Genomic DNA, 14,861 nt, shown 5'->3' with positions numbered 1-14,861 from the left:
GCCCTGTACAACTGTAGCAAAACCTCCCTGCCCCTGTATTCAAATCCCCTCGCTATGAAGGCCAACATGCCATTTGCTTTCTTAACCGCCTGCTGTACCTGCATGCTAACCTTCAATGACTGATGTACCATGACACCCAGGTCTCGTTGCACCTTCCCTTTTCCTAATCTGTCACCATTCAGATAATAGTCTGTCTCTCTGTTTTTACCACCAAAGTGGATAACCTCACATTTATCCACATTATACTTCATCTGCCATGCATTTGCCCACTCACCTAACCTATCCAAGTCACTCTGCAGCCTAATAGCATCCTCCTCGCAGCTCACACTGCCACCCAACTTAGTATCATCCGCAAATTTGGAGATACTGCATTTAATCCCCTCGTCTAAATCATTAATGTACAATGTAAACAGCTGGGGCCCCAGCACAGAACCTTGCGGCACTCCACTAGTCACTGCCTGCCATTCTGAAAAGTACCCGTTTACTCCTACTCTTTGCTTCCTGTCTGACAACCAGTTCTCAATCCATGTCAGTACACTACCCCCAATCCCATGTGCTTTAACTTTGCACATTAATCTCTTGTGTGGGACCTTGTCGAAAGCCTTCTGAAAGTCCAAATATACCACATCAACTGGTTCTCCTTTGTCCACTTTACTGGAAACATCCTCAAAAAATTCCAGAAGATTTGTCAAGCATGATTTCCCTTTCACAAATCCATGCTGACTTGGACCTATCATGTCACCATTTTCCAAATGCACTGCTATGACATCCTTAATAATTGATTCCATCATTTTACCCACTACTGAGGTCAGGCTGACCGGTCTATAATTCCCTGTTTTCTCTCTCCCTCCTTTTTTAAAAAGTGGGGTTACATTGGCTACCCTCCACTCCATAGGAACTGATCCAGAGTCAATGGAATGTTGGAAAATGACTGTCAATGCATCCGCTATTTCCAAGGCCTTAAGTACTCTAGGATGCAGTCCATCAGGCCCTGGGGATTTATCGGCCTTCAATCCCATCAATTTCCCCAACACAATTTCCCGACTAATAAAGATTTCCCTCAGTTCCCCCTCCTTACTAGACCCTCTGACCTCTTTTATATCCGGAAGGTTGTTTGTATCCTCCTTAGTGAATACCGAACCAAAGTACTTGTTCAATTGGTCTGCCATTTCTTTGTTCCCCGTGTCCTAACTCGCACCGAGTCCCACTCACCCATCACCCCCTGTGCTCGCTGCCCCGTGTCCTAACTCGCACCGAGTCCCGCTCACCCATCACCCCCTGTGCTCGCTGCCCCGTGTCCTAACTCGCACCGAGTCCCGCTCACCCATCACCCCCTGTGCTCGCTGACCTACATTGGCTCCTGGTTAAGCAATACTTGGCCAATATTTATCCCTCAATCAACATTGCTATAAGTTGCGGCACGGGTTAGCAAGGCCATGAAAAAAGCAAACCAAGAACTAGGGTTTATTTCTAGAGGGATAGAATTGAAACGTACAGAAGTTATGCTAAACCTGTATCGAACCTTGGTCAGACCGCACTTGGAGCACTGCGTACAGTTTTGGTCGCCGTATTATAAAAAGGATATCGAGACACTGGAGAGGGTGCAGAAATGGTTTACAAGGATGATACCAGAAATGCGAGGGTATACCTATCAGGAAAGGGTGAACAGGCTGGGTCTCTTTTGTCTTGAACAGAGAAGGCTGAGGGGTGACCTAATAGAGGTCTTTAAAATGATGAAAGGTTTTGATAGAGTGGATACAGAGAGAATGTTCCCACTTGTGGGGAAGGACATAACAAGAGGCCATCGATATAAGATAGTCACCCAGAAACCCAATGGGGAATTCAGGAGAAACTTCTTTACCCAGAGAGGGGTGAGAATGTGGAACTCGCTGCCACAGGGAGAGGTTGAGGTGAATAGTATTGATGTATTTAAGGGGAGGCTGGACAAACATATGAGGGAGGAGGGAATAGAGGGTGATGCTGATAGAGTTAGATGAGGAAAGACGGGAGGAGGCTCGAGTGGGGCATAAACGCCGGCACGGACTGGTGGGGCCCAATGGCCTGTTTCTGGGCCGTATATCCGATGTAATGTAATGAAATCACTAAAAGCAGATTATCTGGTCGTGATCTCGTTGCTGTGTGTGGGAGCTTACTACTGCTCACCCACATTACAACATGTAATGGTACGCACCGACGGGTAAGCTCGCAGGTTTGCAGAGCTGTTGTGTTGGGAGTGGCTTAGCCAGTCATGTGATGTTCACAAGACTGAATAAAACCCCGGCCAGTTGGGTCTAGGTCATCCACGATGAGGTATTCACCGAGAGCGTGCAGAAACCTGTTGTGTCATGGTACATCAGTCATTGAAGGTTGGCATGCAGGTACAGAGGCGGTTAAGAAAGAAAATGGCATGTTGGCCTTCATAGCGAGGGGAGTTGAGTACAGGGGCAGGGAGGTGTTGCTACAGTTGTACAGGGCCTTGGTGAGGCTACACCTGGAGTATTGTGTACAGTTTTGGTCTCCTAACTTGAGGAAGGACATTCTTGCTATTGAGGGAGTGCAGCGAAGGTTCACCAGACTGATTCCCGGGATGGTGGGACTGACTTATCAAGAAAGACTGGATCAACTGGGCTTGTATTCACTGGAGTTCAGAAGAATGAGAGGGGACCTCATAGAAACGTTTAAAATTCTGACGGGTTTAGACAGGTTAGATGCAGGAAGAATGTTCCCAATGTTGGGGAAGTCCAGAACCAGGGGTCACAGTCTGAGGATAAGGGGTAAGCCATTTAGGACCGAGATGAGAAGAAACTTCTTCACCCAGAGAGTGGTGAACCTGTGGAATTCTCTACCACAGAAAGTTGTTGAGGCCAATTCACTAAATATATTCAAAAAGGAGTTAGATGTAGTGCTTACTACTAGGGGGATCAAGGGGTATGGCGAGAAAGCAGGAAGGGGGTACTGAAGTTGCATGTTCAGCCATGAACTCATTGAATGGCGGTGCAGGCTAGAAGGGCCGAATGGCCTGCTCCTGCACCTATTTTTCTATGTTTCTATGTTTCTATGAAACCAAGCGCAGGCAGCGGAAGGAGCATGCAGCAAACCAGTCCCACCCACCCCTTCCCTCAACCACTGTCTGTCCCACCTGTGACAGAGACTGTAATTCCTGTATTGGACTGTTCAGCCACCTAAGGACTCATGTTAAGAGTGGAAGCAAGTCTTCCTCGATTCCGAGGGACTGCCTGTGATGATTCAGTTGTGAGCCTAATGGATGAACCGGTAATGTGCAGTGCGATCGTTAAGCCTCTGTTAATCAGCCAACTAGTTCTCAATAGCAATGTGCTGCTGTGAATTCTTAAGCAAATAACCCACGAAGCAAATACGTGGCACAGCAGTGACTATCTCCGGGAGCCAGTGTCTTCGGGGAAGGGGGAGGGAAGGAAATAGATGCTGTTGGGGTCGCGAGGGGAGGGAGCAAGTGAAGGTTTCCTGGCCTGAGTAGGATTATTCCAGGGTTCCTCCCTGCTACTCCCATCCCATGACACCAAGTGCCGCAACTGCTCAGGAATTGTGATTAGGCCGGAGTGTTTATCGCTCCTGAACGTGCTGCTCTATCAGCAGAAGACCTTCCAGTTCTGCGTGCTGGCTGGTGTCTTGTTGCTCCGTTACCGTCAAGGACCTTACAACCCCAATCTTCCCTGTTGCCTGGTTACTGTATGAACAGCTCAGAGCCCTGCACTGGACTGCGCGCGAACGCACTTTTCTTCATTAAAACAAATCCTTCCGATGAAATTGTGGCCCCAATTTGACGGGACTTTTATTCCAAGGTATTAACAGCACAGTCACAGGCCATTGGGCCCCACCGCTCTGTGCCGGGGTTTATGCTCCAAACCAGCCCCCTCCCACCGCTCTCCATCTCACCCCGTCACCATATCTTTCCATCTCAGTCGTGTCAGCTGCGGTTCAGTGGGCAGCACTCTCGCGCTTACAGATCAGAAGGTCGTGGGTTCAAGTCCCACTCCAGGGAATTCAGCACAAACATCGAGGCCGACACTCCCAGTGCAGTACTGAGGGAGTGCCATACTGTGCTGTCGGAGGGGCAGTACTGAGGGAGTGCCATACTGCGCTGTCGGAGGGGCAGTGCTGAGGGAGTGCCGTAGTGCGCTGTCGGAGGGGCAGTGCTGAGGGAGTGCCGTAGTGCGCTGTCGGAGGGGCAGTGCTGAGGGAGTGCCGTAGTGCGCTGTCGGAGGGGCAGTACTGAGGGAGTGCCGTACTGCGCTGTCGGAGGGGCAGTACTGAGGGAGTGCCGTACTGCGCTGTCGGAGGGGCAGTGCTGAGGGAGTGCCGTACTGCGCTGTCGGAGGGAGCGCCGTACTGCGCTGTCGGAGGGGCAGTACTGAGGGAGCGCCGTACTGCGCTGTCGGAGGGGCAGTGCTGAGGGAGCCCCGCACTGTCGGAGGGGCAGTACTGAGGGAGCGCCGTACTGCGCTGTCGGAGGGAGCGCCGTACTGCGCTGTCGGAGGGGCAGTACTGAGGGAGCGCCGTACTGCGCTGTCGGAGGGGCAGTGCTGAGGGAGCCCCGCACTGTCGGAGGGGCAGTACTGAGGGAGCGCCGTACTGCGCTGTCGGAGGGAGCGCCGTACTGCGCTGTCGGAGGGGCAGTGCTGAGGGAGCGCCGCACTGCGCTGTCGGAGGGGCAGTGCTGAGGGAGCGCCGTACTGCGTTGTCGGAGGGGCAGTACTGAGGGAGCCCCGCACTGTCGGAGGGGCAGTACTGAGTAAATCCAAGTTCTTCAATTTATTTTCCCCCTCAAGTGTTTATCTCACTTCCCCTTAAATATTGTTTTATTTATTCATTTACAGGATGTGGGCATCGCTGGCAAGACCCAGCATTTATTGTCCATCCCCTAATTGCCCTTGAGACAACTGAGTGTCTCGCTGGGCCATTTCAGAGGACAGTTAAGAGTCAACCCCATGGCTGTGGGTCTGGAGTCACATACCGGCCAGACCGGGTAAGGGCGGCAGATTTCCTTCCCTCGAGGACATTAGTGAACCGGATGGGTTTTTACGACAATCCGGTAGTTTCACAGTCACCGTTACTGCTACTAGCTTTTTAATTCCAGATTTATTTAAGGAATCGAATTTAAATTCCCCAGCTGCCGTGGTGGGATTTGAACTGGTGTCCCCGGATCATTAGTTCAGGCCTCGGGATTACTGATCCAGTAACATCACCACTGTGCTACCGTTCCATGTAGCCAGTCAAGAAGGCGGCTCACCACCACCTTCTCAAGGGATTAGGGATGGATGATAAATGCTGTACCTTGTTGTGTCTGTAAGCACTCTAGCAATGGCTCCACGAGGTGAGGCATTGTACTTGAACTGTTGTGACCTTAGTCCATTTATTGCAGCTGCTGAATGAGGTTGCAGTGAGGTGAGCTCCCTGTTATACCTGGTTACCTGCGATGTGCAGGTGACCTCTCGGTCTCCACCAATTGCACCCTCTGGTGGTACAGGCATAGTGTATACAGTGTGAAGATACATTCATTGGTCTTATGTAACTGTACATTGAGTGTACAGGGTGTATACATACACAACAGGTCTTGCCAGCGACGCCCACATCCCAGGAACGAATGAAAAACAACACGCAGTGCAGACACAGGATTGAACCCAAGCTCTTTATGAGCTGCGTACGGGTCAACCACTGCCGGGGTGAATTTGCTCAGTCATTGGAGAAGCTGAGACACTGTGTGCGCAAGATCCCGTTTGCAGATCATCACCCACCAGGGACATTGTGGGCAGGATTTTCGGTTGTCAGTTAGCGCCCGGATGGGGCGTTAATGGGAGCATTGAAGCTTAGTGACTGTACGTGCAGCATTTAGCGCCCGACCGAAAATTCGTTAGTGGCTCACCGGGGGCGCTAACTGTTAGCCCCCGGCTGCTGACGATCGCTCCGATCCTGACGTATCCCTGGTGCAACGTTACCACGATTGCGCCCCCCGGTCGGTAAATTCGGCCCGCGCGGCTCACTGAACGCCCGCCAAGAACGACGTGGGGAAAAAACAGTGGGTGCAGGCTTTGCAGAGTCGATAACTGGCGGCCACTTCAAGGGACGAGGAAACCATTCCCTCGGGCGGTCACAGTCAGCGCAAACGTTTACACACAGCACGGTGCGTGAGTCTCCGAGTTTGCAGCGGCAGGCAGACGCAACAGTACGGGGGGGGGGTGGGTGGGGGAAACAAGTGGCTTATGAACTTTAACGGGTGCGTTACTATTCCTGCGCCTTGGCTTTTCCCGGGATCTGATTCGGAGTTCTGCGCATGCGCATTGCGTCCGCAAAATTTACCGACCGGACTTTCGTTAGCGCCCCCCGCAGGTCAAGTGTGCAACGGCCGATTACCGCCCCTGTTAGCAGCTCTTCGACTGAGTCGGCCGATTTTCTGGGCAGGAGACGCAAACTTTGGCAATCCGCTAAAAGTAACACCCCAACAGAGACGCGACCGAATTTCTCTCCCTCACCCCTCCCCCACCCCGCCCCCCCCCCACCCCGCCAGCGTGTTGTGGCGCCTACCTTTCAGGTCGAGGTTCCTGGCACCGTTGGAATGCTGGGTCACTGTCCTGGAGTCAATCTTGAGGGTGTGGACATTGTTGGGGTCCCGCGAGACCATGACGTTGTGCCACTGGTTGTCGTTGATGGGCTTGTCCGAGTTGCCCTTCATCAGCGACGGACCATTGCCCAGGTCAAAGACATAATGCAGGTACCTGCCAAAAAACAGGAAACTTTCATCGGCAACTGACGTGGGCCTTCGTGAAACGTCCCGTTCCCACCCACTCTCACTGCAAACAAGGCCCTGCATTCACATAGCGCCATCAGCGTGGTTTAAAAAAAAAGTCCCAAGGCGCGGAATGTTTCGCAATGAGTGGGAGGGTGTTTCCCCCCCCCCCCCCGGGGCTGGGGAGTCTGGAACCAGGGGGTCACACAGTCTCAGGATAAGGGGGTCGGCCATTGAGGACTGAGATGGAGGAGGCATTTCTTCACTCAGAGGGGGGGTGAATCTTTGGAATTCTCTGCCCCAGAGGGCTGTGGAGGCTCAGTCGTTGAGTATATTCAAGGCTGGGATCGGTAGATTTTTGGATATTACGGGAATCGAGGGATCGGGCGGGAAAGTGGAGTTGAGGTCGAAGATCAGCCGTGATCTCATCGAATGGCGGAGCAGGCTCGAGGGGCCGAATGGCCGAATCCTGCTCCTAATTCTTACATATTCAGACAACAATTTGACTCTGAGCCACATAAGGAGATATCAGGGCAGGTGACCAAAAGCTTGGTCAAAGCGGTGGGTTTTAAGGAGCGGCTTAAAAGTGAAAGTAAGAAAGAAAGACTTGCATTTATATAGCGCCTTTCACGACCACCGGACGTCGTAAAGCTCTTTACAGCCAATGAAGTACTTTTGGCGCACAGTGACTGTTGTAATGTGGGAAACGGAGCAACTAATTTGCGCACAGCAAGCTCCCACACACAGCAATGTGATAATGACCCAGATCATCTGTTTTTTTTTTTTGCGATGTTGGTTGAGGGATAAATATTGGCCCCAGGACACCGGGGAGAACGCCCCCTGCTCTTCTTCCAATAGTGGCCGTGGGATCTTTTACATCCACCTGAGAGGGCAGACGGGGCCTCGGTTCAACGTCTCATCGGCGGAGATGTTTAGGGAGGGAGTTCCAGAGCTTAGGGCCCTGCCGGCTGAAGGCACGGCCACCGATGGTGGAGCGATTATAGTCGGGGATGCTCAGGAGGGCAGAATTGGAGGAGCGCAGACATCTCGGAGGGTTGTCGAGTTGAAGGAGCTAGCGACCTTGCATGCAAAGTTCACATGGGAATGTTCCTTATTGAGATTGGGAAAGTTTCCTTCACTCCTTCATCTTCAAAACAACCATCTTCCTGTGCTCATCAAAACTCTTCCCCCGAAGTATAAATTCACAGGGGACCGGGAGCCAATGTCGGTCAGTGAGCACAGGATGTGATGGGTGAGCGGGACTTGGTGCGAGTTAGGACACGGGGCAGCGAGCACAGGGGGTGATGGGTGAGCGGGACTCGGTGCGAGTTAGGACACGGGGCAGTGAGCACAGGGAATGATGGGTGAGCGGGACTCGGTGCGAGTTAGGACACGGGGCAGCGAGCACAGGGGGTGATGGGTGAGCGGGACTCGGTGCGAGTTAGGACACGGGGCAGCGAGCTCAGTGGGTGATGGGTGAGCGGGACTCGGTGCGAGTTGGGACACGGGGCAGCGAGCACAGGGGGTGATGGGTGAGCGGGACTCGGTGCGAGTTAGGACACGGGGCAGCGAGCACAGGGGGTGATGGGTGAGCGGGCCTCGGTGCGAGTTAGGACACGGGGCAGCGAGCACAGGGGGTGATGGGTGAGCGGGCCTCGGTGCGAGTTAGGACACGGGGTCAGCGAGCACAGGGGGTGATGGGTGAGCGGGACTCGGTGCGAGTTAGGACAAAGGGCAGCCGAGTTTTGGATCACCTCTAGCTTACGTTGGGTAGAATGTGGGAGGCCAGCCAGGAGTGCGTTGGAATAGTCAAGTCTGGAGGTAACAAAGGCACGGATGAGGGTTTCAGCAGCGGATGAGCTGAGGCAGGGGTGGAGACGGGCGATGTTACGGAGGGGGAAATAGGCGGGCCTTAGTTATGCTTCGGGTATGTGGCCGGAACAGACATGAAACTACGTCCGATATTTGTGTTTCCCACAATTGACCATTTTTGGGGATCAGCATCTCCGACCATTCCCGTAGGCGAACACTCGTTCCGTATCTCGCCCCAATATCTAGTTACATTTGTACCAAGCCCAGAACCACATTCACTGTACTTTTGCAGATCTGGTTTTATCCCATGCTCTTATGTGATCTCCTTCCACTTGGGAAAGTGACCTTATAAAGCCTTCATTAGAACAAATCTCAATGAAACATATAGGATTGTTACAGGGGGCTTGACAGAGTAGATGCAGGGAGGGTGTTTCCCCCCGGGCTGGGGAGTCTAGAACCAGGGGTCACACAGTCTCAGGATAAGGGGTCGGCCATTTAGGACTGAGATGAGGAGGAATTTCTTCACTCAGAGGGTGGTGAATCTTTGGCATTCTCTGCCCCAGAGGGCTGTGGAGGCTCAGTCGTTGAGTATATTCAAGGCTGGGATCGGTAGATTTTTGGTCAAAGAGAATCAAGGGATTGGGCGGGAAAGTGGAGTTGAGGTAGTTATGTGTCAGCCGTGGCTCAGTGGGCAGCACTCTCGCCCCCGAGTTAGAAGGTTGTGGGTTCAAGTCCCCTAATCCTTTAGAGATTTGAGCACAAAAATCCAGGCCGACTCTCCAGTGTAGTGCCGACCCATCGGAGGGGCAGTGCTGAGGGAGTGCCGCACTGTCAGAGGGGCAGTGCTGAGAGAGCGCCACACTGTCGGAGGGGCAGTATTGAGGGAGCGCGGCATTGCCGGAGGGGCAGTACTGAGAGAGCGCGGCACTGTCGGAGGGGCAGTAGTACTGAGGGAGCGCCGCACTGTGGGAGGGGCAGTACTGAGGGAGCGCCGCAATGTCGGAGGGGCAGTACAGAGGGAGCGCCGCACGGTTGGAGGGACAGTACTGAGGGAGCGCCGCACTGTCGGAGGGGCAGTGCTGAGGGAGTGCCGCACTGTCGGAGGGACAGTACTGAGGGAGCGCCGCACTGTCGGAGAGGCAGTACTGAGGGAGCGCCGCACTGTCGGAGGGGCAGTACTGAGGGAGCGCCGCACTGTCGGAGGAGCAGTACTGAGGGAGCGCCGCACTGTCGGAGGGGCAGTACTGAGGGAGCGCCGCACTGTGGGAGGGACAGTACTGTGGGAGCGCTGCACTGTCAGAGGGGCAGTACTGAGGGAGTGCGCACTGTCAGAGGGGCAGTACTGAGGGAGCGCCGCACTGTCAGAGGGGCAGTACTGAGGGAGTGCGCACTGTCAGAGGGGCAGTACTGAGGGAGCGCCGCACTGTTGGAGCGGCAGTACTGAGGGAGTGCGCACTATCAGAGGGGCAGTACTGAGGGAGTGCGCACTATCAGAGGGGCAGTACTGAGGGAGTGCCACACTGTCAGAGGGGCAGTACTGAGGGAGCGCCGCGCTGTCGGAGGGGCAGTACTGAGGGAGCGCCGCACTGTCGGAGGGGCCGTACTTAGGGAGCGCCGCACTGTCGGAGGGGCAGTACTGAGGGAGCGCCGCACTGTCGGAGGGGCTGTACTGAGGGAGCGCCGCACTGTCGGAGGGGCCGTACTTAGGGAGCGCCGCACTGTCGGAGGGGCAGTACTGAGGGAGCGCCGCACTGTCGGGGGGGCAGCTTCCAGATGAGACGTTAAACCGAGGCCCCGTCTGCTCCCTTTGGCGGATGTAAAAGATCTCACGGTCACTATTTGGAAGAGGGGCAGGGGAAGTTCTCCCCTGGTGTATTGGCCCAATATTTATCCCTCAAGCAACATCACTAAAACAGATGATCTTGATCATTATCACATTGCTGTTTGTGGGAGCTTGCTGTGTGCAAATTGGCTGCTGCGTTTCCCACATTACAACAGTGACTACGCTTCAAAAAAAATGCCTCATTGGCTGCAAGGCGCTTTGGAACGTTCGGTGGTCGTGAAAGGCGCTATAGAAATGCAAGTCTTTTATCTTTACGATCAGCCATGACCTTATTGAATGACTCGAGGGGCTGTATGGCCTTCTCCTGTTCCTATTTCTTATGTTCTTGTGAAATATTACCAAATGTGGAGCTCATAGCTGCTGTTAAGTTCAACTGTGTCAAGCAGAAAAGAATGAATATTTACAACAGGGCAGTCAAATATAATGTGGCTGATATTGTGGCTGAGAAATTTCCCTCTGCCCTCTCTCTCCAGAAGTTCTCTCGCTTGACTTGAAAGATCAAAGAGGCTCGATAATTTGAAAGCTGAGAAAAGAATCCAAAAATGCCTGAGACCATGCAAATTTAATCAACTCGCTGTTGAAATCTCAAAATAGCAGCCAAATATAGAAACATAGAAACATAGAAAATAGGTGCAGGAGTAGGCCATTCGGCCCTTCGAGCCTGCACCACCATTCAATAAGATCATGGCTGATCATTCACCTCAGTACCCCTTTCCTGCTTTCTCTCCATACCCCTTGATCCCTTTAGCCGTAAGGGCCACATCTAACTCCCTCCTGAATATATCCAATGAACTGGCCTCAACAACTCTCTGCGGTAGGGAATTCCACAGGTTCACAACGCTCTGAGTGAAGAAGTTTCTCCTCATCTCAGTCCTAAATGGCCTACCCCGTATTCTAAGACTGTGTCCCCTGGTTCTGGACTTCCCCAACAGCGGGAAAATTCTTCCCGCATCTAACCTGTCCCGTCCCGTCAGAATCTTATACGTTTCTATGAGATCCCCTCTCATCCTTCTAAACTCCAGTGTATAAAGTCCCTGTTGATCCAGTCTCTCCTCATATGTCAGTCCAGCCATCCCAGGAATCAGTCTGGTGAACCTTCGCTGCACTCCCTCAGTAGCAAGAACGTCCTTCCTCAGATTAGGAGATCAAAACTGAACACAATATTCCAGGTGAGGCCTCACCAAGGCCCTGTACAACTGCAGTAAGACCTCCCTGCTCCTATACTCAAATCCCCTCGCTATGAAGGCCAACGTACCATTTGTCTTCTTCACCACCTGCTGTACCTGCATGCCAACTTTCAATGACTGATGAACCATGACACCCAGGTCTCGTTGCACCTCCCCTTTTCCTAATCTGCCGCCATTCAGATAATATTCTGCCTTCGTGTTTTTGTCACCAAAGTGGATAACCTCACATTTATCCACATTATACTGCATCTGCCATGCATTTGCCCACTCACCTAACCTGTCCAAATCACCCTGCAGCCTCTTAGCGTCCTCCTCACAGCTCACACCGCCACCCAGCTTAGTGTCATCTGCAAACTTGGAGATATTACACTCAATTCCTTCATCTAAATCATTAATGTATATTGTAAAGAGCTGGGATCCCAGCACTGAGCCCTTCAGCACCCCACTAGTCACTGCCTGCCATTCTGAAAAGGACCCGTTTATCCCGACTCTCTGCTTCCTGTCTGCCAACCAGTTCTCTATCCACACCAGTACATTACCCCCAATACCATGTGCTTTGATTTTGCACACCAATCTCTTGTGTGGGACCTTATCAAAGGCCTTTTGAAAGTCCAAATAAACCACATCCACTGGTTCTCCCTTGTCCACTCTACTAGTTACATCCTCAAAAAATTCTAGAAGATTTGTCAAGCATGATTTCCCTTTCATAAATCCATGCTGACTTGGACCGATCCTGTCACTGCTTTCCAAATGAGCTGCTATTTCATCCTTAATAATTGATTACAACATTTTCCCCACTACTGATGTCAGGCTAACCGATCGATAATTACCCGCTTTCTCTCTCCCTCCCTTTTTAAAAAGTGGTGTTACATTAGCTACCTTCCAGTCCATGGGAACTGATCCAGAGTCGATAGACTGTTGGAAAATGATCACCAATGCATCCACTATATCTCAGGCCACTTCCTTAAGTACTCTGGGATGCAGACAATCAGGCCCCGGGGATTTATCGGCCTTCAATCCCATCAATTTCTCCAACACAATTTCCTGCCTAATAAGGATATCCTTCAGTTCCTCCTGTAGATTTCATCGACCTCCATTATTGTCGGCATCTGAATTGAGTGGTTTAACTTCGCGTTCGACACCGCGCTCAGGCGAGTGACATATCGCAACTACTAGAGCATTTATATAGCGCCGTTAGCATCCCAAGGTGCTTCACCGGGGCGTTATCTGACAGAATCTGGCACCAGAAGGACGTAGGAAATAGGAGCAGCCGTCGGCCATACGGCCCCTCAAGCCTGCTCTGCTATTTAATACAATCATGGCTGATCTGATCTTGGGCTCAGCTCCACTTCCCTGCCCGCTCCCTTATCGCTCAAAAATCTGTCTATCTCTGCCTTCAATGTCCCAGCCTCCACAGCTCTCTGGGGCAGAGAATTCCACAGATTTACAACCCTCTGAGAGAAGAAATTCCTCCTCATCGCAGTTTTAAATGGGCGGCCCCTTATTCTGAGACTATGCCCCCTAGTTTTAGTTTCCCCTATGAGTGGAAATATCCCCTTTGCCCCCTCATTATCTTATACGTTTCGATAAGATCGCCTCCCATTCTTCTGAACTCGGGACTCGTTGCGAGTTAGGACACGGGGCAGCGAGCACAGAGGGTGATGGGTGAGCGGGACTCAGTGCGAGTTAGGACACGGGGGCAGCGAGCACAGTGGGTGATGGGTGAGCGGGACTCGGTGCGAGTTAGGACACGGGGGCAGCGAGCACAGGGGTGATGGGTGAACGGGACTCGGTGCGAGTTAGGACACGGGGGCAGCGAGCACAGGGGGTGATGGGTGAGCGGGACTCGGTGTTTTAACTCTGCTCCTGGCGAGATCCTCTGTTTATGCTGTTGGTGGGAAGATGTTTGTGTGGAACATGAACTATCACCCAGCTCCACTTTCCCACCCAAATCCTCAATTCTCTCAATATCCAAAAATCTATCGATCCCAGCCTTGAATATACTCAACGACTGAACTTCCACAGCCCTCTGGGGCAGAGAATTCCAAAGATTCACCACCCTCTGAGTGAAGAAATTCCTCCTTATCTCAGTCCTAAATGGCCGCCCCCTTATCCTGAGACTGTGTGACCCCTGGTTCTAGACTCCCCAGCCCGGGGGGGGAAACACCCTCCCTGCATCTACCCTGTCAAGCCCTGTAAGAATTGTGTCTGTTTCAATGAGATCACCTCTCATTCTTCTAAATTCCAGAGAATATCGGCCCAGTCTCCTCAATCTCTCCTCATAGGACAATCCGCCCATCCCAGGAATCAGTCTGGTGAACCTTCGCTGCACTCCCTCAATGGCAAGTATATCCTTCCTTAGGTAAGGAGACCCAAACTGTACACAATACTCCAGGTGTGGTCTCACCAGGGCCCGGTATAATTGCAGTAAGACGTCTTTACTCTTATACTCAAATCTCTCTTGTAATAGCAATATAGAAATTTACAGTGCAGTGGGCCATTTCGGCCCATTGTGTCCGCGCCAACATACCATAATAAAGGCCAAGATACCATTTGCTTTCCTAATTGCTTGCCGTGCCTGCAGATTAACTTTCAGCGATTCGTGGACAAGGAGCCCCAGGTCCCTCTGAACTCCAACATTTCCCGATCTCGCACCATTTAATAAAAACCTCTGCGTTTTTATCTTTTTTTCTGGCAAAGTGGATAACATCACATTTCTCCAGATTGTATTCCATTTGCCGGGACCGTGCCCACTCACGCAGCCCGAGGCCTGTTAGCCACCTCCTGACTGCAGACCTTCCCACCGCGCCTCGCAGATTGACAGGTGGGGGAACGGGGGAATTAGCGGCGGACGATGTCAGTGTAATCAAAGTTCCGACTTGAGTTATGCTCACCGCAGGCGCTCGCAACAAATAAAACCTCAAGGGCGGTTAAATATTAAAACTCCCCCAGTACAGATCGCTATAACACTCGCAGGTATCGAAACCTCTCACTGCCAATCAATACTTCATTCAATAGCTGCCAGAACTTGCCGGCTGCAGGCTGCACCAGAGCTTTGATCCAGAGGTGGACGCAAGAGCCGAACGCCGCAGGTGTTGGGAGACCGTTTGTCCTCAGTGCCAAAGAAGCATTTGACCGAGAATGGCCCTTGTTAAATCTGAAGTCGATAATGGAGGGGGTGGTGGTGAGTCTCAAGGGAAAGACTCGAGTGATTGGAGTCTTACAGCAACCTGCACTTATCTCGAGCCTTCAACAC

The 14,861-nt window shown here is 52.2% G+C and overlaps 1 protein-coding gene across 1 annotated transcript in view; it reads right to left on the bottom strand.

Annotated features, from left to right (window-relative positions):
- The window catches only part of LOC139239484 (neurexin-2-like), a 1,141,616-nt gene that overhangs the window by 994,103 nt on the left and 132,652 nt on the right, over positions 1-14,861 (bottom strand). Inside the window, exon 9 of the mRNA XM_070868266.1 lies at positions 6,562-6,752. Coding sequence (XP_070724367.1) covers positions 6,562-6,752 — 191 coding nt within the window. The remainder of the gene's footprint in view (positions 1-6,561; positions 6,753-14,861) is intronic.

This window comes from Pristiophorus japonicus, chromosome 27 (assembly GCF_044704955.1).
Source record: "Pristiophorus japonicus isolate sPriJap1 chromosome 27, sPriJap1.hap1, whole genome shotgun sequence".
Classification (NCBI taxonomy): Eukaryota; Metazoa; Chordata; class Chondrichthyes; family Pristiophoridae; genus Pristiophorus; species Pristiophorus japonicus.
The sequence above is the reverse complement of the archived record's forward strand: the minus strand, read 5'-3'. Positions and strand labels throughout refer to the sequence as shown.